This window comes from Callospermophilus lateralis, chromosome 13, assembly GCF_048772815.1.
Source record: "Callospermophilus lateralis isolate mCalLat2 chromosome 13, mCalLat2.hap1, whole genome shotgun sequence".
NCBI lineage: Eukaryota > Metazoa > Chordata > Mammalia > Rodentia > Sciuridae > Callospermophilus > Callospermophilus lateralis.
This window is the reverse complement of record NC_135317.1, coordinates 79,738,418-79,765,618: the sequence shown is the minus strand read 5'-3', so window position 1 is coordinate 79,765,618 and position 27,201 is coordinate 79,738,418. Positions and strand designations below refer to the sequence as shown.

The window sequence follows — 27,201 nt, the reverse complement described above, 5'->3', positions numbered from 1 at the left end:
TTTTTTTTTTTTTAACTTTGAGACAGCATCTCACTAAAGTGATGGTCTTAAACTTGTGATTCTCTTGTCTCAGCTTCCAGAGTAGCTGGGGTTACAGACTTCTGCCATCACAAGCACCAACTTCTATCATTAATTTTAAATAGATATTTTATCGGACATGGTGGTGCATGTCTGTAATCCCAGCGATTTGGGAGGCTGAGGCAGGAAGATTTCAAGTTTGAGACCAGCCTCAGCAACTTAGCAATGCCCTAAGCATCTTAGTAAGTCCCTGTTTTAAAATTAAAAAAAAAAAATTAAAAAAGGACTGGGCATGTACCTCAATGGTAAAGTGCCTCTGGGTTCAATTCCTAGTCTGTCTCTCTCTCTCTCTCTCTCTCTCTCTCTCTCTCTCTCTCTCTCACACACACACACACACACAGAGAGAGAGAGAGAGAGAGAGAGAGATAAATTTCAAAATTTTTCAGTTTTCTCATTTGATAAATGGCGATGGATATAACCCCTATAAACTAAAAATCTTTGGAGTCTTCAATAATTTTTATGAACATATCTGGTGTGTTAGTGCATGCCTATAATTCCAGAGACTCAGGAGGCTGAGGCAGGAGGATCAAAAGTTTGAGGTGAGCCTCAGCAACTTAGTGAGGCCTTAAGCAAGTTAGCAAGACTCTGTCTCAAATTAAAAAATAAAAAGAGCTGGGCATATAATTCTGTGGTTAAGGACCCTCAGTTCAATCTCCAATACTACTATTACTACTAATAATGAAAATGCTTACAAATATAATAATAATAATAAATAATTTTTTATGAGTATAAGGTGGCCTTAGATTGAAAGAGTTGCAGAACCATTGATAAATAGACCAGTGATTAAGATGATAGGCCCAGGCTGGGGTGTGGTTCAATGTAGAGCACTTGCCTAGCTAATATGAAGTCCTAAGTTTTATCCCCAACAACACAAAGTGGAAAGAAGGAAGGAGACTAGATCCTTAGCCCTTAGATGTTTGAATCTGGGTTTTGCTCCTTATAGTTTATAGGACTTTGGACACATTTGTAATCTCTGATCCCTAATTACCCCATATGTGAAACAGGGTGGGTGTAATGGTATCATGAAAGGTGGGCAAGGATTAAATGAGTTGCCATATAGGAAACAGATAGAAGACAGCCTGGCACATAGTAAATGTCCAATAAATGGGCATTTATGGGCTAGCACAAATGAGCATAAATACATAGGTATAAATCTTAGCTAGCATCATCATCATTGGTGGCAGCAGCAGCAGCAGCAGCAGCAGCATGCTGATGGTCCTGAGCAACAGAAAATATCATCAAAAAGAGCCCTGGAGGCTGGGTGTGATGGCACATGCCTGTAATCCCAGAGGCTTGGAAGGCTGAGGCAGGAGGATCACAAGTTCAAATCCAGCCTCAGCAAAAGTGAGGTGCTAAGCAACTCAGTGAGACCCTGTCTCTAAATAGAATACAAAAAAGGCTGGGGATATGGCTCAGTGGAGGAGTGCCCCTGAGTTCAATCCCTGGTATCTCCTGCCACCAAAAACCAACCAAACAAACAAACAAAAACAAAAACAAAAACAAAAACAAAAAAAAACAGTCAACTAACAAACAAAAAGAGCCTAGGAAGCTAGGGGTGTAGCTCCGGAATAGAGCGCTTGCCTAGACTGGGAGAGACCAAGACCCCTAAGCAATGGCAAGGGATACTCCACATTCTAAGGGACTTTGGGAATACAGAAGTAATAGAAGTAGACACAGATGTGTGTCTACTGTGTGTTCCGCTGTGAGATAACACACTCATGCATTCAATGATTGATGGACATTGGCGTTGATTTCCAAACTTTGGCGAGTTTGAAGAAGACTGCAATGAATTCCTATACAAGTCTTTGTGTGCGTATCTGCTTTTATCTCTCTTGGGCAGATGCTAGGAATGGCATTGCTAGACTGTATGGGAAGGGTGTATTTATATGAACCCCTGTCCTCAAGGGATCCATAACAAGAAGCCACACTGTGCTGGGGTCACCCTGCATCTTATCCATGTAGGATGCCTGCTGTCAGGCACTTTTAGATTCATTTCCTGATTTCATTTTCACAGTTGCCTTCCACCTTGTGAGGGTGGGCAGGGAAGGGGTTAATAGCCATGCTTATGAGAGTGGCAAATGACAGAGTAGAGATAAGAAACCAGGCTTTGGAGGCCCTTCTGGTCCTCTTTTTGAAACAGGAGACAGGAGATGGAAGCCAGTAACCCCAGGCAGAGCGCCCTCCGTCCTCCCTACAGAGCCGACCCGCCTGTCTAGACAAAGCCTCTCTCACCTGCAGACACCTGTGGGCTCCACCCACCTCCCAGCCAACCCTCCCACCTGCAGGCTCCCAACTCAGACACCTTTCCATCCCTTCTCCACGCCCACCTTTTGAAGCAACTTCACGGAGACATCATTTCCCTGTGATAAAATTTACTCGTAAGAGTGCGTTTCAGTGGGCTCTGGCACATGGGTGCAACCCAAAATCCACACCATAATCAAATCTGGAGCACTTCTGTTAACCCCCCAATTTCCCTCTGGCCCCTTTGAAATCAATCTTTTTCTACTTCCAGCCCCAGACAACCTTGGGTCTTCTTTCTGTCAATATTTGGTAGCTTTTTCTAGACGGCAAATGGGATTATACAATCGGGACTCATTTTTGACTAGTTGCTTTCACCCAGTATATTTCTAAAATCTACCCATTATGGATTTTTTTTTTTTTTTTTTTTTTTTTTTTGCTGTTTGTTTGCAATGTTGGGGATGGAACACAGGGCCCCTCCCTGCCACGAAGCTATACTCCCAGACCCCCCAATAAGTTCTATAAACCAGTAATGTTTCTTGTTATTGCTTAGGAGTGGTCTGTTTTGTGATAACACACTCATGCATTCAATGATTGATGGACATTGGGGTTGATTCCAAACTTGGCGAGTTTGAAGAAGACTGCAATGAATTCCTATACAAGTCTTTGTGTGTGTATCTGCTTTTATTTCTCTTGGGCAGATGCTAGGAATGGCATTGCTAGACTGTATGTAAGGGTGTATTTATAAGCAACTACAGAAGATGGGGCTGGGGATGTAGCTCAATTGGTAGAGAGTTGGCCTGGCATAGGCAAAGCTCTGGGTTCAAACCCCAGCATCCCCCCAAAACACTATAATGTACCTAGTTGGTGTCTAATAAAGTCAAATATATAGATTTCCCTCTAACATATCTACTAAGTCCGCCTTTTCCACCATGACTTCATATGCATTCTGCCAAAGTATAATTCCACAAAGGTAAATAGTAATATATAAATAGTAAGTATATATAATAAAGACTTATTTGTTTATTTATTATTTTTTATTTGCTGGAGAAGGAACCCAGGGCCTCACGCATCCTGGGCAAGTACTCTACCACTGCTTACCACCCCTCCCCTTCCAGCCAAAGCTTTATTTAATACATTAATAGGTGCAAAGTTTCAACAAAGGGTACAAGAGACCATATATAAAGTTAGTGGAGCCACTTGGGAAGCTCAGCTAGTTAATGCTCTAGGATGATTCTGAAAGATAAGAGTCCTTTCTTGACCTCATTCCAAGTTTTACAGAATCCCCTGCCCCCTGCTGGGAATAGAGCCCAGGGCTTTCCACAAGGTAGGCAAGTGCTCTACTACTGAGCTATGCCCCAGCCCCTGGATAATTCTCCTCAAGGCCTACCAAAATACACAGGGTTCTACAAACAGCCGCTCTCCTGTCCTCCCTAGCATACACGCTTTCCCTCCGTGCCTCAAACGCTGTTCCTCCTCCCCACACCTGTCTGCCTCCTCCTCTTGGCCTGGCTGACTCTGCTCCTCTCCAGGCCTGAGGTCAGAGGTCACGCCTCTACCGCCCCCACTTTGTCCGGGTTTGGGCGCGTCCTTGGCTCCTGCAGTGCTGCTGGCCTCCCTCCATCCCAGCATCCCAGCCAGGCACCACCAGCTCAGACGGCTTCTTGGCCTCCTCCTGGAGCCTCTGGCTTCCACCAGGCCCTGTATCCCCAGGGCCTAGCCCAGTGCCCCGCACCTTGCAAGTCTTAATGAATGTTTGCTGAATAAATTGAGTCAGGTGCTGGCTAGAGGCCCCCTCAAGGTCTCTTCCAAACTTCTTGATGAGCTTCTGGGGTTTGGTGGTCAGATTTCTCTCCTTCTTTCTCCCTGTGTTACCCTCCTCCCATCACTACAGAGAAGCACAGCTGGGAGCACAGGGCCTCCGCGGGGGACTCTGTGAGCTAGTGCATGGCTCTGAGAGGCCCTGGTGGCTAAGTGATCACATTTGTGTGTACTGGGAGGACTCTCGGGTCTGCACCCCTTTACCCTAGGCACTTTGGGTCATGCACTTCAGCCTTGGGCGGCCCGCTGAGGCCTTGGGAGTCTAGAAACCTAAAGAACTTGATTGTGCAGGAATTTCCTCTTTATTTCTGCCCCTGCAGATTGAATTCTTGTATCTTTAGTGCCTTCTCCTTTGGGCTCCTTCAGTGCAACAGTTCCAGAAGTCCCCAAGTCTCTTGGGAGGGGCATTTCTCATGTCAGACTGTACTGCCAGACCTGGCTGCCTCAGTATGGTATCATGACCTGTCCACCCCCCCTAGAGCCCAGCCTTAGAGTACTCCATCACTCTCCCAGGGCACTCCAGGTGTGTTTCAAGAAATTAAAGGGGCTGGCAGCCGGGTGTGGTGGTGTACCCCTGTAATCCCAGCAGCTCAGGAGGTTGAAGCAGGAGAGATCGAGAGGGATGGAGAGTTCGAGGCCAGCCTCAGCAACTTAGTGAGATCCTAAGTAACTCAGGGAGACCCTGTCTCTAAATAAAACACACAAAGAGCTGGGGATGTGGCTCAGTGGCAAAGAGCCCAGAGGTTCAATCCGCAGTACCCAAAACAAAAACTCCCATCACACAGCTGAGGGAAGGAACAAATGGAGAACACAAGGAAATAACCAAGAAGACTCAAAAGAAACCTTGGGTTATCAAGACTGGGCTTCCTGGTTGTACTCTTAAGCAGAGGGTGATTGTAGTATTTATCATTCAAAGTGGGGGCTGTGATGCACGCCTGTCACCCCAGCCTCTCGGGGGACTGAGGCAAGAGGTTCACAAGTTCCAGGTCAGTCCTTTATCAAAATAAAAATAAAATGGATGAAGCTCAGTGATAGAGTGCCCCTGAGTTCAATGCTGGGGTGGGGCAGGGCAGCAAATAAACAGCAACAAACAAACAAAAACCTGGACACTTTGGAGAGTGAGAGGGAACACTGTGAACGATCATGAGCCCAGTTAATGGCACAGGCCTGTAATCCCAGGGGTTCGGGAGGCTGAAGCAGGAGGATCTCGATTTTAACTCAGCAATTTAGTGAGGCCTTAAGCAATTTAGCGAGATCCTGTCTCTAAATAAAATATTTGGAGACAATATATTGTCTGGGGATGTGGCTCAAGCGGTAGCGTGCTCGCCTGGCATGCGTGTGGCCCAGGTTCGATCCTCAGTACCACATACAAACAAAGATGTTGTGTCTGCCGAAAACTGAAAAATAAATATTAAAAATTAAAAAAAAAGAGTGTTCAAATCACTTAAATAAATAAATAAATAAATAAAATATTTAACAAAGGGCTGAGGATGTGGTTCCGTGCTGAAGTGCCCTTGGGTTCAATCCCTGGTACCAAAAAAAAAAAAAAAAAAAAAAGTCATGAAAGGACACAGTGTAAACCACTACTGTCACAGGCACATTGGGATGTACAATCAACCAGGCTCTTTCCTGGGCACAGGACCCCCAGAGACATCTGCCTCCTGAGAGCCTGTTCCTTCTGTGTGTTCATTCCCCCACTGTTACTCCCACCTCTGCTGGAACTCTGCTGGGTCCCTGACCTAGCCAACCTTACAGTCTAAGGGAGGAGACATCCATCACAGAAAAACTATGCTGGCTGGTTTGGGTGGTGCCTGCCTGTAATCCCAGTAACTGAGAGACTAAAGCAGGAGGATGACAAGTTCAAGGCCAACCTCATCAATTTAGCAAGACCCTAAGTAATTTAGAGAGACCTGTCTCAAAATGAAAAATACAAAAGGCTGGGGATGTGGCTCAGTGGTAAAGTACCCCCGGCTTCAATCCCCAATTCCCCAGTTCCCCCCCAAAAAGGAATGTGCAGAACCTAAGGATAGACATTGTGATAAACTGCAAGAAGAAAGAGGCAGGGTCCTACAGGAGCACATGAGAGGGGTGCTGATCTGGGTCAGCCTCAGGGAAGATGAAGCCTGAGTTGGACTCAGTAAAGAAGAGGTTTAGGCCGAATGCAGTGGCACACCTGTAATCCCAGCTACTAGGAGGCTGAGGCAGGAGGATGGCAAATTGTTTGTTTTATTTGTGGGGGAGGGGGTACCAGGGATTGAACTCAGGGGCACTCAACCACTGAGCCACATCCCCAGCCCTATTTTGTATTTTATTTAGAGATAGGGTCTCACTGAGGCTTAGAGCCTTGCTGTTGCTGAGGCTGGTTTTGAACTCGTGATCTTCCTGTTTCAGCCTCCCGAGCTGCTGGGATTACAAGTGTGCGCCACCCTGCCCAGCTTGGAGGAAAGCAAGTTTGAGGCCAGGTTTAGCAGTTTAGTGAGACCCTGTCTCAAACTAAAAATGGATGGGTACACAGTTCAGCGGTAGAATGCCCCTGGGTTCAATACCCAGCATCCCACCCCCCACATACACACACAGCTTGTTGAATAAATAACCCTCCTAAAAAAAAATTCTACATTATTTTTCCATGATGTAAATGCAAGGTTTAGAACTTCGGTTTATTATTAATACTAGAAATTTATATATGTATGTGTTATATATATATTATCTTATTTTATTAATTTTGGCAGTGCCAGGAATTGAACCCAGGATCTTGCAAACGCTAGGCAAGCACAGAACTACTGAGCTATATCCCAGCAATAGTTTTATTTTAAAGGGAGGGGATGGGGGGAAAGGAAGGACAGTAGAATGAAATAGACATTATTACTGTGTGTATATATATGTGACTGCATGACCAATATGATTCTGCAACCTGTACACTCAGAAAAATGAGAAATTATATCCCATCTGATTCAAATGTAAAAAAAAAAAAAAAGTTTTATTTTAGCTAGCAAAATGGAGGCCAAGCGCTGGGGATGTAGCTCAGTGGTAGAGCACATGCCTAGCAGGGGACAGTCCTGAGTCTGAACCTTAGCCACGCGCACATACACACACACACACACACACACACACACACACACACACAACTTGAGCCCATATTTCTGCTTGTCAGGCATTGTGCCCGAGGGACATCCAGGTCATTTCACTGAATCGTGACAGCCATCCAGTGTGATAGGTATTTTCCCCTTGATTACAGAAGAGGCTCACTGAGGTCAGGGAGCTGCCCTGGTCTCGCAGCTGACCGGTGAGGAGCCCGCAGAGCTTGGTTAGGTGACCGATACTGTGAATTCTCCGAATTCCACCCTGTTAACCGCAGTCCTACGTGTCTGGGGAAGGCCTGGCTGCTGTTATTCACTACCTGGCCCCGAGGCCCGCTGACTCAGTCGCCCAGGGCAGGAGCTCCAGGCACCCCGGGTTTCTGAGTGGCAGGTGGGCAGCAGAGCCGCCTGGGGAGTTTCGGTCAAGGCCGCGGCCGGCCCAGCTCGACTGGGTCGTGAGGCTCAGCAGCGCAGCCCAGACCCGCTCCCTCCCCCCGCCTCTCCTGGGCGGGGCTCTTCGCTGCCGAGCAGGTCCTGCCCCGTGACGTCAAATCGCTGGGCAGAGCTTCCGGGGATCGCTGACACCCCGCTGACCTCAGCAGAGGGGCTGCAGGAGGCCTCCTTCTCCTTGAAGAAGCGGGGGGTGGGGGGATCGAGTGCATTTTAGCAATGATTACAATTACAGATCTCTTGAATCCTTTTCCCAGGAGGTGGTGGATCCCGGGAGGCAGGGAGCCTGCTGGGAGTTCTATTTCTGAATGTGGGATTTGAACCCATGGCTAGTTCAGGAGACCTGAAACCACTAACTTTCTGTGTGTCTCTAGACAAGTCACTTGTCCTCTCTGGGCCATCTCTTAGGCATAGCTTTCTAATGTAATAAGACAAAAAGGTTTGGAGAAATTTCCAAATGACCCTTTCGGGATTCCCTTTCTGGAGGGGAGTACAAGGCCTGAGTCTGTCCTGTTGTGGCGATGATCTGCCCTCCCCCAACCTGCACTCTTTCTCTGGTCCCTGGTTGCAGAGCACGGTGGTGACTCAGCCAGCTCCAGCGCCCAGTTTCAGCCTTGCTCGGCCCGCCCTGGGCCTCCCATTGGCTGTTTACTCCGGAAGGGAGCAGGTGCAACTGAGCCACCTCACCACAGGGAGGAGAGAGAGAGGCTCTGGGCCTGGGATGATGGGGCACTGCTGGCCCCAACCCTGATGGGTGGCTCAGGGCCAGAGGAGGTTATGGAGGTCCCCAGTGAGGTGGAGTGCTGGTGGGGGCATGAAGAAGTCTCTCTAAGTAGGCTCTGGCCAGTCTGTCCAACAGCCATGTGCCTCTGTTGTCTTCCCGGCCTCCCTCTTGCCTCCCTGGGTCACCTCTGGGCTCACTCTTCATTTACTTTTAGAGCAGCCTTGTCCCCTGCCCCCAAGGCCACCCCGTAGAGCTCAGCCAGGAGAGCAGTTCACTGAAGGTGGCAGGCGCTACCAGGCTGCTGCTTACACTAAGGAGTGGTGGAGGGCAGGCCAAGCCCCCACACACCTGGTGCCAAGAGATGAGGTGTGTAAAAGGGACCCGGGCTAGAAGCCAGTAGCCCTGCATTAGGGCTTAGCAATGATACCCCAAAGCATGGGGTGAGCTGAGTCCTCCAAACTGGAGACTAGGGGGTCTCCGAAGCAAGACCTTCTCCTGTCCTTCTGTTGTGTCCCCCCCTTCTCCCCAAAGTGAGTCAGAGAGACCAGAATTCCAGCTGGGCTGTGACACACACACCTGTAGTCCCAGAGACTTGAAGGCTGAGGCAAAAGGATCTCAAGTTTGAGGACAGCTGGGCAACTTAGAGAGGTCCCTGCCACAAAATAAAATTTTAAAAAAGGGTGGGGGATACAGCTGGGTGGTGAGTGCTTCCCGAGTGTGCGAGCATGCGCAAGGTCCTGGGTTTAATTGCCAGAATTGCAACAACAAAGCAAACCATAAAACCTGGAACTCTTCTCCTTTCTCCCTTGAAAACCCTCATTCCCAGAGACCCTGCCCTATGCCCAGGAGGGAAGAAGGCTCGCAGAGAGGCCCGGAGGAATCTGAACAGACAGGCCTTGCTGGGTGCCCCTCAGTCCCTTAGATGAAGATCTTGCCCTTTGTCCAAACACATTTCCACACAGCTGTCCATTCTCCATCGAAACTAAGCTTGAAGACAGTTTTCCCTGGGTCTCTGCGTCTCCCTCTCTGAAAGCTCCGAACATGTAAAACTTCGATTAAGCACATTTGTTATGCTTTGCTCTTGTTAACCTGTCTTTTGTTGCAGGCCTGTGGCTGTGACCCGTATGATAGGTAAAGAGAGGTGTCACACCTTTTGCCCCTACACCGAATGCAACCTGGGGTGGAGGAGAGAGGTCAGGGGAGAGGAAAGCTCTGGGGAAGACTAGAAGGTTCAGTGAAGACACTGGACTTTCTGATTCTAGAAACCTGACTTTGAGTCCTGGCTTAACTACTACCTCCTTTGTCCATTGGCTCCTCTGGGTGCCTCAGTCTACCCATTTGTACGAGGAAGGGGCTCAACTGGATGAATCTAGGCTCCTTCTAACCCTGGCACTCTGGTCACCTGGGTGGGCTTCACCAGCCCAGAGTCCACCTTTCCCACATTTCCCACCAGCTCCTGTATCTCCCTCAGGGAGGAAAAGAGATCCTGTAGGTCCCTGGAAGAAGGGGAGGGCTGGCAGTTCCTGTCTGAGGTGGCCCCAAACAACCCAGGAGCTCCCTTCCAGATACCCAGGGGGACCTGCCCCTTCCAGCCCAGGTTCCAGAGCACAGAGCAGACAACAAAGCCAGGCAGGTGGAAAATTCCCTCTGGCATTCTGCCAAGGCACCCTGGATGGCGACTGTGCCAACCTGGACAGGTAAGAGCTGGGAGTTCAGGGTGCCAACGGCCTGGAAGCTGCAGGGAACTGGCAGAGTGCCTGCCAAGGCCTCCGCAGCCTAACTGCCCCCCACCCACTGCCCAGTCTCAGAAATTGTGCCTGCTCAGGTGGACAGACACACAGGAGGAGGATGGGAAGTGTGAGGTTGTTTGTGTATTGAAGTCTGGGAGCTTCTCAGAAGTGCAGGCCTGAGCCAAGATTATTGTGGCAGCTACCTCCAAGCCCCGGGCTGAGCGGTTCCTGGAACACTAAGGGAGGCTGAGGGCTTCAGCTCTTCCAGGGGACACAGGCAGAGAGCTTTGCCAAGTGCAGCAGAGGCACATGTCCCCAGGTCCACTGGACTCCTGCTGCCTGCTAGTCTCTGCCTTGTGACCTTGGGCAGCAGGTACCCGCCCTCAAGAAGGCTTTGCTTTGCCCATCACAAAGACAGAGATAGCCTTCTGGGTTCCGCCCATCTGGAAGGCATGAAGTCACACCTGTGCAGGCCTAGGAAAAGTGAAAAACTCTGTGAGCACATGTGACTTGAGGCTGGGAGGCAGGACATTTCCCATGGTCTGCATGCTCAGAAACCCATAGGGTCTGAAAAGCCATGGTGGGGACCCCTTCCACCTATCTTTTTCCTGCTCTCTGAGTTGCCATGGTAACATCCCCTGCCCATCTCCCTGGAGGCCCTTCCCAGGGTCTACAGTTAGTTTCTAGAATGTTTATCCTCAAACACTCTCTTTGATGTTGCCAGTCAGTTCATGCAGGTCCTTCTTTGCCAGGTCACAGCCAGCCATCCCCTCCAATCACTCCCCTGGGGGGTGTCATCCATCAGGTACTGCTGGAGGGCTGAGGAGCCAGGGCGTGGAGAGGTCAAGGTGAACCCACACACTGCTGGGAAAGAGACCCAAAGGGCACGTCCCACTGACCCGGAGTCAGCAGCCTGCAAGCGTCATTACCAATCCCAGGAACATTGTCCGTCTGGGCCAGCAGGAGAAGGCCCTAAAGATAAGGCAGGGCATGAACCCGACTCCATGACAGCCAATTAGCTCTGCTCCAGGAACCCAACTGCCATGACTCACTGAGAGCCAATCAGGAGGCCTGGGCCAAGTACCTTTTTCAGCCAGACACACCTGTAACCTGCTAGCCATCTGTTGGACCACACCCCTGCCCTAGCCATTCCAAAAAGAAATAGAAATCTCTTTATATAGCTGCATGTGGAGAGCTCTGTAATCCTAACATGGAGGGAGATGCTCACAGATGCATACTGAGCACAGAGACAGGTACAAATACATAAATATGCACCTGAGATGGTTGAAAACCTAACACCCTTAGCCCTGTTTCTTCCTGCCTCTGCCAAGGTCACCACCATGTCCATTCTCCTTCATCTCCTGGATCAGAAATTGGCAAAAGGGAAGCTGTCTAGGATATTGCAATAGACCTGAGTGTGTCTCTCCAATGCCCAGTGATGCTTCCTATGAATTATTAGGCCAGCAGTGGTCTAGAAGATTTATAATTTCACTTTATTCTTTGCAATTAATCAATCAATCAATAAACAAACAATATCAATGGGACATCAACCATTCCATAGAGGTTCCTCTGGGAATGCTGGGTTTCATAGGAACTAGGAACTCCCCTAGCAAAGCTCCATTTATAGATGGGTCCCAGGGCCCATCCGGTCCCTTGTTGTTGGCAAGGACCTCTTGCCAAAGTTCCAGGAGCTCAGACAGGTGTTGGCCCATGGATCTGCCCTGGGGGACTTCTTGGGTGGATGTTTCCAGCTGGCTATGGTAGACAGAGCATGCCCAGAGGAAAACTGGGGGTGCTTATATAGCCTTCTGACCTTCCTGCCTAGGTCCTGCCAAGTGCTGGCAGAACCGAGGGGAAATGTTGGTTCATAAGCACTGGAGTGCTGTGTGCTGGAGGACCTTGATAGAAGGACATGGGGACCCTGTAAGTCTGTTTCATGGTAACCCTGGAGGGATCAGGGGAAATCCACACGGCTCTGAAGACCTCCAGATGCAGGGAGCTCAGGCTATGCAGTTCTGAGCCCTGGACATGGCCTTGACAGAAGCCTGCCACACCTTCAGGTAGAATTTTGCTAAGAACAAAAACAACTAATGTGTACGAAGTGCACGCTTTGTGCCAGTTGTGCCAGACACTAAGCTGGACATTGGGGAGACGGGGGTGAACAATGTACCTTGGCCCTTGTAGTCTGTTCTCATGAGGGGCTGTGCGGGAGCTTCCGCAAAGGACTCTCTCTTGGCCTCTGACATCAAAAGACCCAAACCCAGGCAAGACAATATACGAGTCTGTAGGTGAGGCCTGCAGACCCATAGGACTTTTATGCTGGTTTAGACAGGAGAGAAAAAGAATGAATCCAGGAAAATTCAGAAAAGGGGCAAGGGCTGGGAGTGCAATTCGATGGTAGAATACTTCCTTTCATGCATGGGGCCTTGGGTTCTATCCCCAGCAACAAGGGGGTGGTGGGTGGGAGAAGCCAAGAGAGAGAAAGGGAGAGACTTGACCACACAGTCAAAGAAAGCTAGAGGTGGAGGAATTTTGCCTGTGACTGGACATTTTTCTATTCATCTGTAGGTCAAGTCTCTCCCAAGATCTTTTTTTTTTTTTTTTTTTAATTTAGTATTGAGGATTGAATCCAGGGGAATTTTTGTCACTGAGCTACATCCTCAGTCCTTTTTTATTCTTAATTTTTATTTGAGACAGGATCTTGCTAAGTTACTGGGGCTGGCTTTGAACTTGCCATCCTCCTGCCTCAGCCTCCCAAGTCGCTGGGATTACAGGTGACTGTACTAGGCTCTCCCAATCCCAGGCAGCTAGTTTGGCCCTGCCTATTTCAGGGAATGGAGTCTGTGCTGTTATTTCAGGGCTGGGCTGAAGGCAGCCAAGCTGGGGGTGGGGTCTCTGTGTCTATTTTTAGCCTCCTTTGCATGTAGGGAATTTCCTCCATCTTTTCTACAAGGAGGTGTAGGGAGAGACCTTTGCCCTCTCCAGTCCTCTGAAGCACTCTCTGCCTCTTCTCAGTCCCCATCTGGGGCAATGGCTAATGGTGGCAGAGAGGAAATTCTTCACTCTAGGAGGGGAAGAGGAAACCTTCAGACCCATTCCTGACTTACCCTGATGTCTGGGATGTTGGCAAGATGGCCAGATGTCCCTCAGCAATCTAAGCCAGAGCTGCATGGCCAGACTGGCTGGACAGTGAGCCCAGAGACCCCCTAGCATGGAGATTTCAGGGGGCCTGCACCCTGGGAGCGTTTTGGAGCAGTGTACTTAGTGGGAGCAGGGGAATGAGGCACATTGTCAGTAGGGGGAGGGACTAGAGGGAGGGAGTTGATACTTATTAAGAATACTTTGTGTCAGGAATATGTTATTTGTGTCATTTAATGTTTAGGGCCATGTTGGAGGTGCATATTATTGTCCTTATTTGCAGTTTAAAAAAAAAAGGGGTTTAGACAGGTTAAGTGACTTACTCAAGGCTGCTCAGCTAAGAAGTGAGGGAATATACATCTATGTGACTCCACTTTCATGCAGTGTCCAGGACAACCACCAACTTCAAAGAAGTAGAGGAAGGGGCTGCTCTTCTGCCCCTGAGGACTTGGGAGTAGAAGTTCAGCCATCTTTGGTCTCAGTTCCCACCCAGCGTGCCCTCTGAAAGCTGGCTAGGCGGAGGCTCCCAGGGCAGTGTCCGCCCCTCCTCTCCTGCTCTGTGCTACATTCTTTTGCGCTGAGCTCTGGGACTGGCAGCTCAAGTCAGGACACTGGGGCAAGAAAGCAGAAAGGACACGGCCAGGGCACCTGGCAATGAATAATCTGCTTGTCCAAGTCCAGCGGCCCTGTGGCTGCATGGAGCAGGGTGAAGAGGGGAAGATGGCGAAGTGGTGGGACCCGAGGGCAAGGAGCTCAGGGTGGGGGGCCGGTCACTCGGCAGCAGGGCCCTTGGGACTCCTTGGTCTGGAGCTTGCTTCCTCACCCAGTCACCACTTAAACAGACCTGGGCAGCTTTCCCCAGGAGCCCTGGGCTTCAGGGGAACCCCCGACAGCCACAGCCTGGGCTCCCTTCTCCCCTAAGATTTGTATCCCAACCCTCTTCACCACCCAGCGCTTCGGAACCGGACTCAGACTCCAGAGGGTTCCTCCAGCTGCCTGAGGGTGAAAATCCAGTGCAGGTGTTGGTAGGAATCAGTCCAATGTCCCTGAATTCATGGCGGGAGGGGAGATATGGCCCCACCCCACCCCTGCCACGGCTCAACTGCCCGGGCTCTGAGCGTCAGGGCTGGGTGACAACGGACTCCACCCAGCAGGCTGGCTGTTCCAGGAGCCAGTCTGTCCTCCCCACCGCTACCTTCCTGCCTGGAGCTTGTCTCTCTCCCTTCTGCAGAACTGGCTGCCTCACTTCTACCCGGACTCTGTCCCTGGACAAATCCCCTCTGAGTCTTCTTTCTAGGAAGGCTGCTTTAGCTCACCCCGGCCCATCTGGTTGCCCACTCCTCCTTCCACCCTCACACACCTCCACTTATGGCCATGGCCCTGCTCCGTGTGTATCTGATTTTATGACTGTGAACTGTGCACACCTGAGGGTCCTCTGTTCACGCATAGGCTCTGTGGTCTCCCAGGGACAGACCAATGGGAGGGTTTTTCTTGAGCCACATTTCCAATCAGGGAGCAACTTCTACATTAGTATAGCCATCTAGAATCAGAATGGGCTGCTGGGGAGCCAGGCATGGTGGTATATGCCTGTAATCCAGCAACTCGGGAAGCTGAGGCAGGAGGATCACAAGTTCAAGGCTAGCCTCAACAATTTAGTGAGATTCTGTTTCAAAATAAAAAAATTAAAAGGTCTGGGGAGGTAGCTCAGTGTTTAGGGACCCCTGGGTTCAATCCCCCAGTATGGAGGAGGATCAAAATAGCAAAAGGGTGCCTTGAGAGGTAGTGACCTCTTTGCTTCTTTGCCAATGGAGGGGTTAAGAAAACGGGCTTTTGAGTATCAGTTATGTGTCTGGCACACAGTATGCATTCAGTAATCATCTGTTAAACAAATACTTGATTTACTCACTTTCTATAGTATGTATATTACTCATTAAAACTTGGGGTGTTGAGCCCAGTGGGGTGGCACATGCCCACAATCCCAACTACCTGGGAGGCTGAGGAAGGCTAATTGGAAGTTTCAGGCCAGCCTGGGCAACTTAGTGAAAACTCATCTCAAAATAAAATTTAAAAAGAGCTGTAGCTCAGTGGTAGAGTGCCCCTGGGTTCAGTCCCCAGTTCTACTTTGTGCAGTTCTGCAAACAAATTCAAGGCTTTTTTTTTTTTTTTTTTTTTGATACCAGGGAATCAACCCAGGGTGCTCAACCCCTGAGCCACATCCCCAGCCCATTCTGTTTTTTCATTTTGAGACAGGGTCTCATTTAATTGCTTGGGGACAAGCTAAATTGCTTTGAACTTGTGATCCTCCTGCTTCAGCCTCGAGAGTCTCTGGGATTACAGGCATGCACTGTGGCGCCCAGCTGGGGTTCATTCTGATGGGCCAGCAGTTGGTCTTGAAGTGTTAGTCCCTGTGGTTACTCTGGTTTGGAAGGATCCTTCCGGGAAGTCCTAACCTGGATGACAGTCCTTAGGCACATAGGAGGACCTCTCCCAGGATGAGACTTGGATGAGAGTAGGAGGCCTGTCAGTGAGTTCCTGGTGGTGGTGGTGGCAGCGGGGCAGCTAGGAGCCATGGTGGAGGGGCTCGGGGACCTGAAAGACACGGTGACCCCTGGCACCAGACCATTTGGCTCTTTGCTGTGGCTCCACTGGTGTCCCTTCCTTTGCAGTTGGACCTTCTGGTCTTGCCTTAGCCATGATGTGGGATAGTGAGGAAAGGTGGTAGGTAGAGCATGGCATTACAGGGGAGCCAGCTGCCATGGCTGGGGAAGGGGGACAGAGAGCCCACAAGGCAAACAGCGTCCTGGGGCAAGAGTAGGGATGGTCGGAAGTCTTACCACTGCCTATCTTGTGAGTTTATTTTTGCTGAGAAACCTAGAAGTTTGGTATCATGGAACAGGTAGGATTGGGTGAGCACTTTTCTGTCTCTGATTGCTTTTTTTTTTTTTTTTTGGTACTGGGATTTGAACCCAGGGCTGCTTTACCACTGAGTAACATCCCCATCCCTTTTTATTTTTTTTATTTTGGGTCTCACTAAGTTGCCAAGGCTGGCCTTGAACTTGTGATCTTCTTGCCTCAGCCTCCTGAGTCACTGGGATTACAAGCCTATACCATCAAATTAGGCCTTTTTCCCTTCTCCCTTAAATGCATATTTTAAGCATCTACTGAATACTAGGCACTGAGAATGCAGATAGAAAGATCTCGGCCTTGTTCACCAAGAAGTTCAGTGAGTCGATGGTCTGCAGTGTTCCAGGGTGCGTTCCTCCCTCTGCACCCTCCTACAAGCACCTGCCCAAGGATTTGCTAAGGGGACCCCCACTCCCCACCAGTCGCCATTTGACTGCAATGGGAATACCTTAGGTAGTAGTTCTCAAACTGTAGGCTGCATTAGAATCCCATGTGGGGCTAGGGATGTAGCTCAGCAGTAGAGTGCTTGCCTAGCATGCCCAAGACCCCAAATTCAATTTCCAGCACCACAAAAAAGAAAAAAAAAATTCCTTGGAGGACTTGCTAAAACACGGATTGCTGGTCCCACCCCCAGAGTTTCTGATTTAGCAGATCCAGGGTAGGGCCTGAAAGTAGACATTGAATATAGATTCCCAGGTATTGCTGTTCCTGCTGATCCTGGGACCACACTTGGAGAACCACTGACTTAAGTTGTACTAGAAATCTTACCTTTAAAAAAACACCTGCACCACAGGGCATGGTCGCACATGCTTGTATTCTCTGGGACTTGGGAGGCTGAGGCAGGAGGATCACAAGTTCAAAGCCAGCTTCAACACCTTAGTAAGGCCCTAAGCCACTCACGGAGGCCCTGTCTCTAAATAAAATATAAAAAGGGCTGGGGTGTTGGGGTTATGGCTCAGCGGTAGAGTGCTCGCCTAGCATGTGGGAGGCCCTGGGTTTGATCTTCAACACCACATAAAAATAAATAAAATAAAGGCATTGTGTCCAACTACAACTAAAAAATAAATATTAAAAAGAAGGGCTGGGGATGTGGCCCAGTGGTTAAGTCCCCTGGGTTCAATCCGTGGTACCCTCTTCCCCAAAAACATGCCCTCACAATGACCACATTTAATAAATAAAATCCTTATGGGACCTCAGACTTGGAACAATGCTCATTGCTATTTATTAAGGAGTAAGCTGAAAGACAGAGTGGTTCTATGACCTCCATGTCCTTCATTATAATTTACAGTTCTGTTATTTGGGCCTATTTTTTTTCCCCAGTGGCTGCCTCAGCGAATTTCATGAGGACCGAGGTCACGTCATGTCCTTTACTCTGTTTGTGAGTATCTAGAACACCCAGCACACAGTAGGTACTCAACAGATATTTGTAAAATGAGTGACTCAGTGATTGCTGACATCCTGGGGCTAGTGAGCAGAGAGTTGGCATCAGGCCACAGTCCCTGACTTTGGGAAGCACACTTTCCTGCTAGTGGCCTTCTGAACCAAGTGCCCCTGGGTTCTGGAAGCCCAGAACCTGAAGGAGACTCAACATAGCAGGATCCAGTGGGCTCAGACTGTCTGAACCTCTCCGAGCCCTCATCTGTGCCAGCGGCAGGCAGAGAGATGTCCCTGGCAGAAGAGCTTCTCCCAGCATATGTCCTCCCCGCCTCTTTGCCTCCTGCCTCTCAGTGCTTCAGTTTTGAAATCTGTGACGTGAAGATAGTAATGAGTGTCCTCCGAAGGCTGCTGTGAGAATTGAATGAACCCACGCTAGCCAACAGCCCCATTCAGGCACCGCTTGCCGTGTGCCCGGCCTTGTTCTGGGGATCTGCACAGATGAACTCCTTCAATCTTCTCAGCCAGCCTGGAGCATGCTCTTTCTATGGAAGCCGAGGTACAGGTTAAGCACTTGACCAAAGTCACATACATGGCTAGTAGTATCTGCAGTGACATTCAGGCAGTCTGGGTACCGCAAGTGCTCTCAGCTGGAGAACATCTGGTACGTAGCATCCAATAAAAGGATAGCTCTTACCATGGGTGGTAGGGGCCCTAAACCTTCACTTCATTTAATGCTAGGGGACATCTCCAGCCTCTCTGCCACCCTGTCCCACCTAATTATCTTTTCTGGAACCGCTATTTGGGGAAATTCCCAGGGAGAAGAATGGGGAATTCCTGGGATCATGAAGAGCCATTCCCAAGGGCTAGGGAAGTCTTCCACTTCACCTGGTGTGCTTCTGAATGAGATTTCCAACCTGCTACTGACAGAGGAATCTTCCAGAAGTTGAAGAAGGGGGAGTAGGCGAAAAGCATTTTGGGGATCCATGCTGAGTCCTCTCAGGAGGGGTGAAACAGTGGATAAGTGCTATCATCTCCCAAATCTCTTTTCTGATGGCCTAGAGAGTGTGGGCTGGGCTTGGGCGGAGCAGGCGGGACTAGAATGAGAGGGGGTGCTGGCCTGCAGCCCAGCCCTTAACTCCCATCACTAGACATTTGGTTCCACCTAGTGGCCTCATGCATTCCAACTGTCTTATCAGAGACCAGCAGAGGGGTGCTTTTATAGGGATTCCATACCTGCTTTGTCCAAGGCACACCGTGAGGTGGGGTGGGGGCATATTCACAAATAGAAGGAATGAGCAGAGAACTAACATTCTCTGGATCCATGTGCCAGCCCCACACTAGGGTACCTGCCTGAGGGGCACCAAGGATCTCCTGCCAGAGACAGGTCTGCGCAGTGCCTGGCCTTGGCATTTGATTCTTCTGAATAATAAGAGGATCAGTGTTTCCCTGACCAGGCTATTTCACCTCTCTGAACCTGGGCAGTCACAAAAAGTTAAGTGATATTCATATCAAGTGTTTAAGACAGAGCCTGGCTAGGTGTGGCGATGCATGCCTGTAATCCCAGCCATTTAGGAGGCCGAGGCAGGAGAATTGCAGTTTCAAGGCCAGCCTCAGCAATTTAGCAAGAACTTTTTTCAAAATTAAAAAAAAATGGTGGTAGAGGGCTGGGAAAGTAGCTCAGTGGTAAAGCACCCTTCGGGGAAAAATAAAGTAAAAAAAAAAAAAAGTGCAACATTCATTAACAGAGCTGGGCATGGTGGTATCCTGGTATAATCTCAGCAACTCTGGAGGCTGAGGCAAGAGGATCACAAATTTGAGGGCAGCCATGACAAGTTACTGAGACCCTGTCTCAAAAATAAATTTAAAAAGGGCTATAGTTGTAACTCAGAGGTAGAGTGCTCTTGAGTTCAATTCTTAGCACCAAAAAGAAAAAGGGAAAGAAAGAGCATAGCAGCTGGTGAATGATCAATAAATGCTACAGATAACAGGATGCTATTTACCCTAAGCCCGTGCCCAGGCAGCAGTCGGTGGGTCTCGTTGACAACAGTCTGGTGCCATGGGAGTTGGTAGGAGAGAGATCTGAGTCACTCTCCAGCAGGCTTAGGGGAGCTCAGCTCTGAGCAGGAACCCGCGTGGGAGGCTCAGGGTGGGGTCTTGGTTCCCCCACATGTTTCCTACCATCCTTTCTCCAACCTTTCTGAGGAAGGATGTGGAGCAGCTTCTCCTCTCCACTGTGGGGACCTGGGTAGCAATGACAGCAAATAGGACAATTGGATTCTCTGCTGATTTGCTGAGATCCCATCCCTGACTCGCCAGGGGCTCCTCACCTGTCCTGGATCAGCCTTGACCTTTCTCCCACCCCCAGGCACAGGCAGAAGTGCTTGGTGCTGATGGCCTTCCTGGAATCTGTGCATCTCCTGTTCTGGCTGCCCAGCTCCCCATCCAGAGACCCTTGAAAATAACCTGGCCAAGTCCATTGTTTCTCTATATCCCAACCTGTAGGACCCTCTGTTGCCTTCGAGATCATATCTCAGCTCTTTGGCTTAGCGTACAAAGTCCATCCTGGTTCTTCCTCTCTTGCCCCAAGTGCTAATGCCCACGCCCCAAACTCCCCATCATGGGTCGCAGCTCCATGACATTTTGCAGGAACTCCATGCTCTTTCACATCGCCAAGCCTTTGCAGGTGCCATGTCTTCTGTCCCTAGAACCCTTCTTTTCCAGGGTCTGCCCTGGCATTTTTTAGGATCCATTCAAATATTGCCTCACTTTGGACCCCTTCCAGATTCCTCCAAGCTTCTCTGGAATCTCTTGGCATTGTGACACTTGTCTATCAAGCATCTATCACACTGAATTCTAAGTATTGATTTGCATATTTATTTCCCCCTGTGGACTAAAAGCTCCTTGGTGGCAGAAGTCTTGCATTTTTGTGCACTGAAGTTTCTAGAGCATGGCAGGTACTCAGAAAAGATGTGCTATTGCATATGTCCTTCCACCTTGTGTTTGGCTCAAGGTGTGTGTGTGTGTCTCTGTGTGTGTGTGTGTGTGTGTGTGTGTATGTGCGTGTGCGCGTGCAAGTGTGTGTGTGTTTGCAGTGCTGGGCACCAAACCCAGGGCCTCACATATGCCAGACGAAAGTGCTCTACTACTCAGCTACATCTCCAGCCAAGAATGTGCTGTTTTGAAATCTTGCTAGTTGCTGCTTTCCTCCGGGAGTGGTTAGGAGGCAAGCAGATGGGCTCTTGCCTGTTGAGAATAGCATCAAGTTCAAGGCTCTGGAGTTAGATCCAGGATCTGTGTCTGGCTCGTATCAGCTTTGTGAAAAGTGACTGACCTCTACAAATCTCATATTTCAAACCTAAAAATATGGGTTACAATAGCACTTAGATCAATTTTCCAGCAGGCTTAGGGAAGCACAGCTCTGAGCATGGACCACACATAGAAGATAGCGCGGGTTCAGCAAGAAATTAGCTGAACCTGGGCATGTTGTCACATGCCTGTAATCCCAGCTACTCTGGAGGTTGAGGCAGAAGGATTGCAAGTTTGAGGCCAGCTTGGGCAACTTAGTGAGACCCTGTCTCAAAATAAATTAAAAGGGCTGGGGAAGTAGCTCAGTGGTAGAGAGCTTGCCTAGCATATGCGAGGTCCTGGGTTCAATCCCTAGCACTGCAAGAACAAAATAGAACAAAAACCTTGGCTGTATGCTAGGACTTAGTAAATGTTCAATAATCGCAGTGAGTCTTGTCGTTCAGTTGTGTGTTTGTTTTGGATAGTGCTGGGCATCAGGATGGAACTTGGGGCCTCCTGGTTGCTAGGCGAGCCCTTTCCCACTGAGCTATATCCCCAGTCTTATTGCTCAGTTTGAAATTAGGAGCTGCCTTAGAATTCACTCCAGTTATTCTCCTGCCCCCTGAGGCCCTAGAGTCTGATCTGCTATGGTCCAGGGGTCTGAGATGGAGTATCCTGGAGGATAATATGCTGAGGGCAGCAAGGACTCCTCTGTGTCCAGCAGAGGGCCCTGGCCAGCCTCTGGCCAACAGGGTGGGAAGGAGGGCTGGCCATGCCAGACGCCTGACTGGAGGCGGACCCAGCCGGCCAGCTGCCTCTCTTGATTCTGCCCGGCACTTGGGTCTCCTGCCCTCACCTGCTCTCCCCAGGGCAGCTGTGTCCTGCTTGTCCGGCCATGCGGTGGCTGTGTCCCCTGGCTGTGTCTCTTGCTGTGGTGCTGGCTACAGGGCTAAACAGGGTCTCTGGGGGTGCCCCCTCACCCTTGGGCAGGCACAGAGCCGAGGCCCAAGAGCAGCAGAGCCGATCCAAGAGAGGCGCTGAGGATGAGGAGGCCAAAGAGGTGCAGCATTATGTGCCTGAGGAGTGGGCTGAGTACCCCAGGGCTATCCACCCTGCTGGCCTGCAGCCCACCAAATTGTTGGAGGCCACCAGCCCCAGCCTGGACAAGGATGGGGGCATCCTGAGCAGCGGGCAGGAGCTGAGGGGCAATCTGACAGGGGCGCCAGGTCAGAGGCTGCAGATCCAGAACCCCCTGTATCCGGTGACCGAGAGCTCCTACAGCGCCTATGCCATCATGCTCCTGGCACTGGTGGTGTTTGCTGTGGGCATAGTGGGCAACCTGTCCGTCATGTGCATCGTGTGGCACAGCTACTACCTGAAGAGTGCCTGGAACTCCATCCTCGCCAGCCTGGCCCTCTGGGATTTCCTGGTTCTCTTTTTCTGCCTCCCTGTTGTCATCTTCAACGAGATCACCAAGCAGAGACTGCTAGGTGACGTTTCTTGCCGGGCCGTGCCTTTCATGGAGGTGAGTGTGTTCGCTTCCAGAGCTCCGCTGTGGGGCTGCAATTCCTTGAAGCAGTTCAAAGTCCCCTTTAGACCCTGGGAAGTGAGTGCATAGAATCCCAGATCCCTGCGGCTCTGCCTTCACTCCCTTCTCCCCGGTGCTGGGGAAGGAGGCCAGCTTGGTGTTGGTGTCCAGTAGCTGTCAGGAGAGCAAGGTGGGCCAGGGGATGTGGCGGTGTGCAGGACCCTGGGTTCCAGCCCCAGCCTGGCCTCCCGCCTTCGAGCAAACTCAGGGCAGGTCTCTCCCTGGTTCTCTAGATCAGAGCTGTTGCCTCCTCTGTCTCTACCCTCCCCCATTGTTCCACCCAAGAAATCCCTCTGTCCTTTGTTGTGTCTCCTTCTTTCCCTATGTACCCACGGCCGCTGCCCCGCACCCACAGCTTCCCATCTTAACTCCTCGCTATCCTGCCTCCTGGGCATTGCTGTTCCCTGCAAGTGCAAATGCAGGGAGGACACACTTCCATTCCCCTCCCGACTGTGGTTATCGGTGTCATTGCTACCATCTCCATCAGTCACCCTCTAAATCCTCTCTGAAAGAGAAGACCCACTTCAGGGCCCTGGAGCCAACAGGGGCTCTGGTCTCCACTCTGCCCCTGACATACTGGGTGTCTCTGGGCAGCTCACACCTCCTTTTCATTTCCTTATCTCCCACCCTAGCAGGATGGGTAGACCAGATGGCCCTTCTAGCTGGCTCGTTCTACAATTCTAAAGTAAGTCACTATGCCCTCACTTCTGGATACTTCTTTGTTAAGATAAGCACATGGTTTTAAAGGTTGCTTAGCTCACCCAGAGACAATTTAATCACTGCCTAAGTGTACCCACATATGTGGATCAGGAAGGCTGCTGTCTCTATAAGAGAACACAGAATAAGCAAGTGGCTTGTGTGTGTGTGTGTGTGTGTGTGTGTGTGTGTGTTACTGGGGATTGAGCCAGGGCCTCACACATGCTAGGTGAGTGCTCAATCACAGAGTCACCTCCCCAGCCCTCAAGTGACCTTTTAAATTTTGGTTACATGTGATGTAATAATGAAGACACTAGTGGCTGTGACCTCCCCATGAAGGCTGGTTTTACTCCATGGATGATGCTCTGTGACCCAGGTGCCCTTCCTGTCTGGTTGAGGAAGGAATCAAATATCATTTCTCTCTCTCTTGTCTTTCAGTACAGGGGTTGAACCCCAGGTCTTGTGCATGCGAGGCAAGCGCTCTACCCCTGAGCTACATCCTCAGCCTTTTAAAATTTTATCTAACTTTATTTTTTTACTTGAAGAATACAGAAGTATTTTGATTTCTTTCATTGAATAATGCAAAACACAGATTCTGACTTCATATATATTCATATGTAACTTTTTCTCTGACATTCAAAACTCAGTAGATTGGTGAATCCAGAGGAACTTCTGTCACCATTATATGGAGCATACTATATTAGTTTTTTCCAAAGTTGATCCCAAACCATTTCTTCTTTTATACTCTAAAACATCTTCATTATGTGGTTGGATGAGCTAGAACCACAGGAAGCCAGTGGTGCTCAAGGTCAACCCAACTTTCCAGCCAGTCGGCTTTGTCACATAGTGAGCTCCCCAAGTAGAATTCCGACCGTGCTGAGGGGCCCCCTCAGGAGGCTGGCGGGCGCCAGCAGCCACAAGAAGGGTGTAGCAGCACAGATGGTGCCTGTCGTCATACTTAATTTTATTTTGAGTTAGGGACTCACTATGTTGCCTATTTGCCCTTGAACTTGGCCTCCTTCCTCATTCTCCTGAGTAGCTGGGATTACAGATGTGCACCACTGTGCCTGGTCAGGATCAGCATTAGATACAGGTCCTGATCCTACCCAGTTGGCTGTGTTCGCGATGATTTCATGGTTGGACGGACTCTCTGAAGCTGGTCTTAAAAATCAGGATTGGGTCCCTGTTCCCCTGGTATTGAAGATCAAACACCTAAGAAACACTGAGGCAAGAGCAAAAAGTTTTATTAAAGGATAGAACGGAGAGACTCCTCCGGAGAGGAGGGGGTCCAAAGCTGGTGCCCCTGGACAGACTCTCTAAGATCAGCAGTTAGAACTGTCTTTTCCTCTCCTCCTAAAGCCAGGAGTCCAACTAATGCTGGCCCAGAGGTACTCTAACCTGATAGGAGACCCTACAACACAGGATAACTTCGTCCTCATCTGGTGTTCACAGCCAGGGTGAGTTGTGAGTGGTCAGACACAGGACTTCAGAACTGGACAGTCTAAATAAAAAACTGGGCTTTTGCCAATTGCTAGCTGATTGAGCCTGGTAAGTTACTCACCTGCCTAAACCTCAGTTTCCTCATCTGTAAGTTGGAAACAATAGTAACAGCAATAACTATTTGAATTATTGTTTTTTTTTTTTTTCCTTCTACTGTTGGCCAGGGAAGCACTCAACCACTGAGCCACACTACTCAGCCCCTCTTTTTGGAGGTTTAAATGGGTAATATGCATAAAGTGCTTAGAATTAAAATCAATCAACATATGGTGGCTTTTATTGGGGGATGGTATAAGGGGAAGAAGGGCAAAGGCCGACTTTATGAACTTTCTTGCTTATGGTTGGAGGTAAATGGATACCCGGCCTTGCCTGACTGTGGGTCCACGATGCCTAATATGTAGACTCTGACCCCAGGAAAGAGATGGTCCGTGAACTGATGGAGCCTAGGCTGGGGGATGGGATGGGCTTGGGGGCACAAAACACACTTGCCCAGAACTCTCTAGTTGGGAGGATGTCAGGATGGTCCCTTGCAGGGAGCTGGGGAAGGCAGCTTGGGATATTTTTTGAGACATGGGGAAAGAAGGAGAGAGCATGGTGTTGTTGCCAGAGGCTGGAGGCGGAAGGCAGCTCCTCTGCAGGCCTGGGCTTCCCTGCCAAGAGAGGGGGCTGGGGTTCTTACAGAGGCCACTCAGCAGTGCGAATAAGCCAGGGATTGTGTTCCCCCAGCCAGAGAGGGAAGAATTTGGCTGTAGGGGGCGGGTGGTCAGAGCCCAGAGTGTGGTGGAACATCACTGGATAGCTTGGGAGGGTTCTCTTCTTCTTTTATGCTCTTTGGCACTTTCTTCCCGGCGGCTGGGGCTTCTTCCTCTTGGCTCACAGGGTGATCTTCCTGTGTGTTCGATGAATAGCTCGCAGGAATGGTGGGCCCAGGCTGCTTGACGGGGGCTGCTCCCCACACAGTGAGGCCCTGGGCTTTTCAGGACAAGTTGGGAGGAAGGGAGGGAGGGAGGGAGAGACAGAGACAGAGACAGAGACAGAGAGCAAGCCAGCATGAATGAGTATATAAGCCACGTTTCCCAAAAACTGCTCCCAATGAATGCATGGAAGCCGGTACAGGAAGTGGAAAGAGCTTCAAAGAGCCAGAACTTCCATGTCTTTGTCCTGGGTCTTCCTTAGTGATGGTTCTCAAATGATTCTCAAGCACCGGGATCTGGAGGAGACAGTATGAACATCCCCTAGCTCAAGGAGTGTCTCTGGGCACCTCCTCTTCCATTTCCTTATCTCCTACCCTAGCAGGATGGGTAGACCAGATGGCAGGTGTGGGGTAAACTCCTGCTCTGTCATTTAAGATTTTTTCTGCCTGACCCTCAGTTTCTTCTTCTGTGAAATGGTTGACGGAGGTTTGACAATGTATGGAAGAGGACTGATGGTTAGAAAATTCTCACCAGATGGTAGCTGTCATCATTACTATTATTTCCATACCAAATAGGAAGTAATTCATGCTCTATTTGGCCAGACACCAGAGTTTCTTTCCTGTCCCACAGGTTCTGATCATGTGCCTCTGTCTCCCTCCACACCCTGGCCCACAGGTTTCCTCTCTGGGAGTCACGACCTTTAGCCTCTGTGCCCTGGGCATTGACCGCTTCCATGTGGCCACCAGCACCCTGCCCAAGGTGAGGCCCATTGAGCGGTGCCAGTCAATCCTGGCCAAGCTGGCTGTCATCTGGGTGGGCTCCATGACTCTGGCAGTGCCCGAGCTCCTGCTGTGGCAGCTGGTCCAGGAGCCAGCCCCCACCACGGGCACCGTGGACTCGTGCATCATGAAACCCTCAGCCAGCCTGCCCGAGTCCCTTTACTCCCTAGTGATGACCTATCAGAACGCCCGCATGTGGTGGTACTTTGGCTGCTACTTCTGCCTGCCCATCCTCTTCACGGTCACCTGCCAGTTGGTGACGTGGCGGGTGCGGGGCCCGCCGGGTAGGAAGCCAGAGTGCCGGGCAGGTAAACATGAGCAGTGTGAGAGCCAGCTCAACAGCACCGTGGTGGGCCTGACCGTGGTCTACGCCTTCTGCACCCTCCCGGAGAACGTCTGCAACATTGTGGTGGCCTATCTCTCCACCGAGCTCACCCGCCAGACCCTGGACCTTCTGGGCCTCATCAACCAGTTCTCCACCTTCTTCAAAGGCGCCATCACCCCGGTGCTCCTCCTGTGCATCTGCAGGCCGCTGGGCCAGGCCTTCCTGGACTGTTGCTGCTGCTGCTGCTGCGAGGAGTGCGGGGCCTCGGAGGCCTCGACCGCGGGGGGCTCGGACAGCAAGCTCAAGACCGAGGTGTCCTCCTCCATCTACTTCCACAAGCCCAAGGAGTCCCCCCCACTCCTGCCCCTGGGCACACCTTGCTGAGACCAGGCCCCGCTGGGGATGGGGGCACAGAAGGAGGGGTAGAGCAGGCAGGAAGCGGCACCACCCCAGCCGGAGCCGAGCCTGCTGTTTCTTTCCCTATAGGTCTTGCTTTTCTGCCCATCTTGCTGTCTAGACATGGACCTGGCTCCTCTTGACAAGGCTGAGGGTGCCAAACCTCTTTTCCCAAGCAGGGCCT

General features: G+C 50.3%; 1 protein-coding gene across 1 annotated transcript; it reads left to right on the top strand.

Annotated features, from left to right (window-relative positions):
* Window positions 1-21,717: 21,717 nt before the first annotated feature.
* Gpr37l1 (G protein-coupled receptor 37 like 1) lies at window positions 21,718-27,131 on the top strand. Its single transcript, XM_076831996.1, has 2 exons — window positions 21,718-22,347; window positions 26,193-27,131. The coding sequence occupies exons 1-2, from the start codon at window positions 21,718-21,720 to the stop codon at window positions 27,003-27,005; spliced, it is 1,443 nt and encodes a 480-aa protein (XP_076688111.1). The 3' UTR covers window positions 27,006-27,131.
* Window positions 27,132-27,201: the final 70 nt, after the last annotated feature.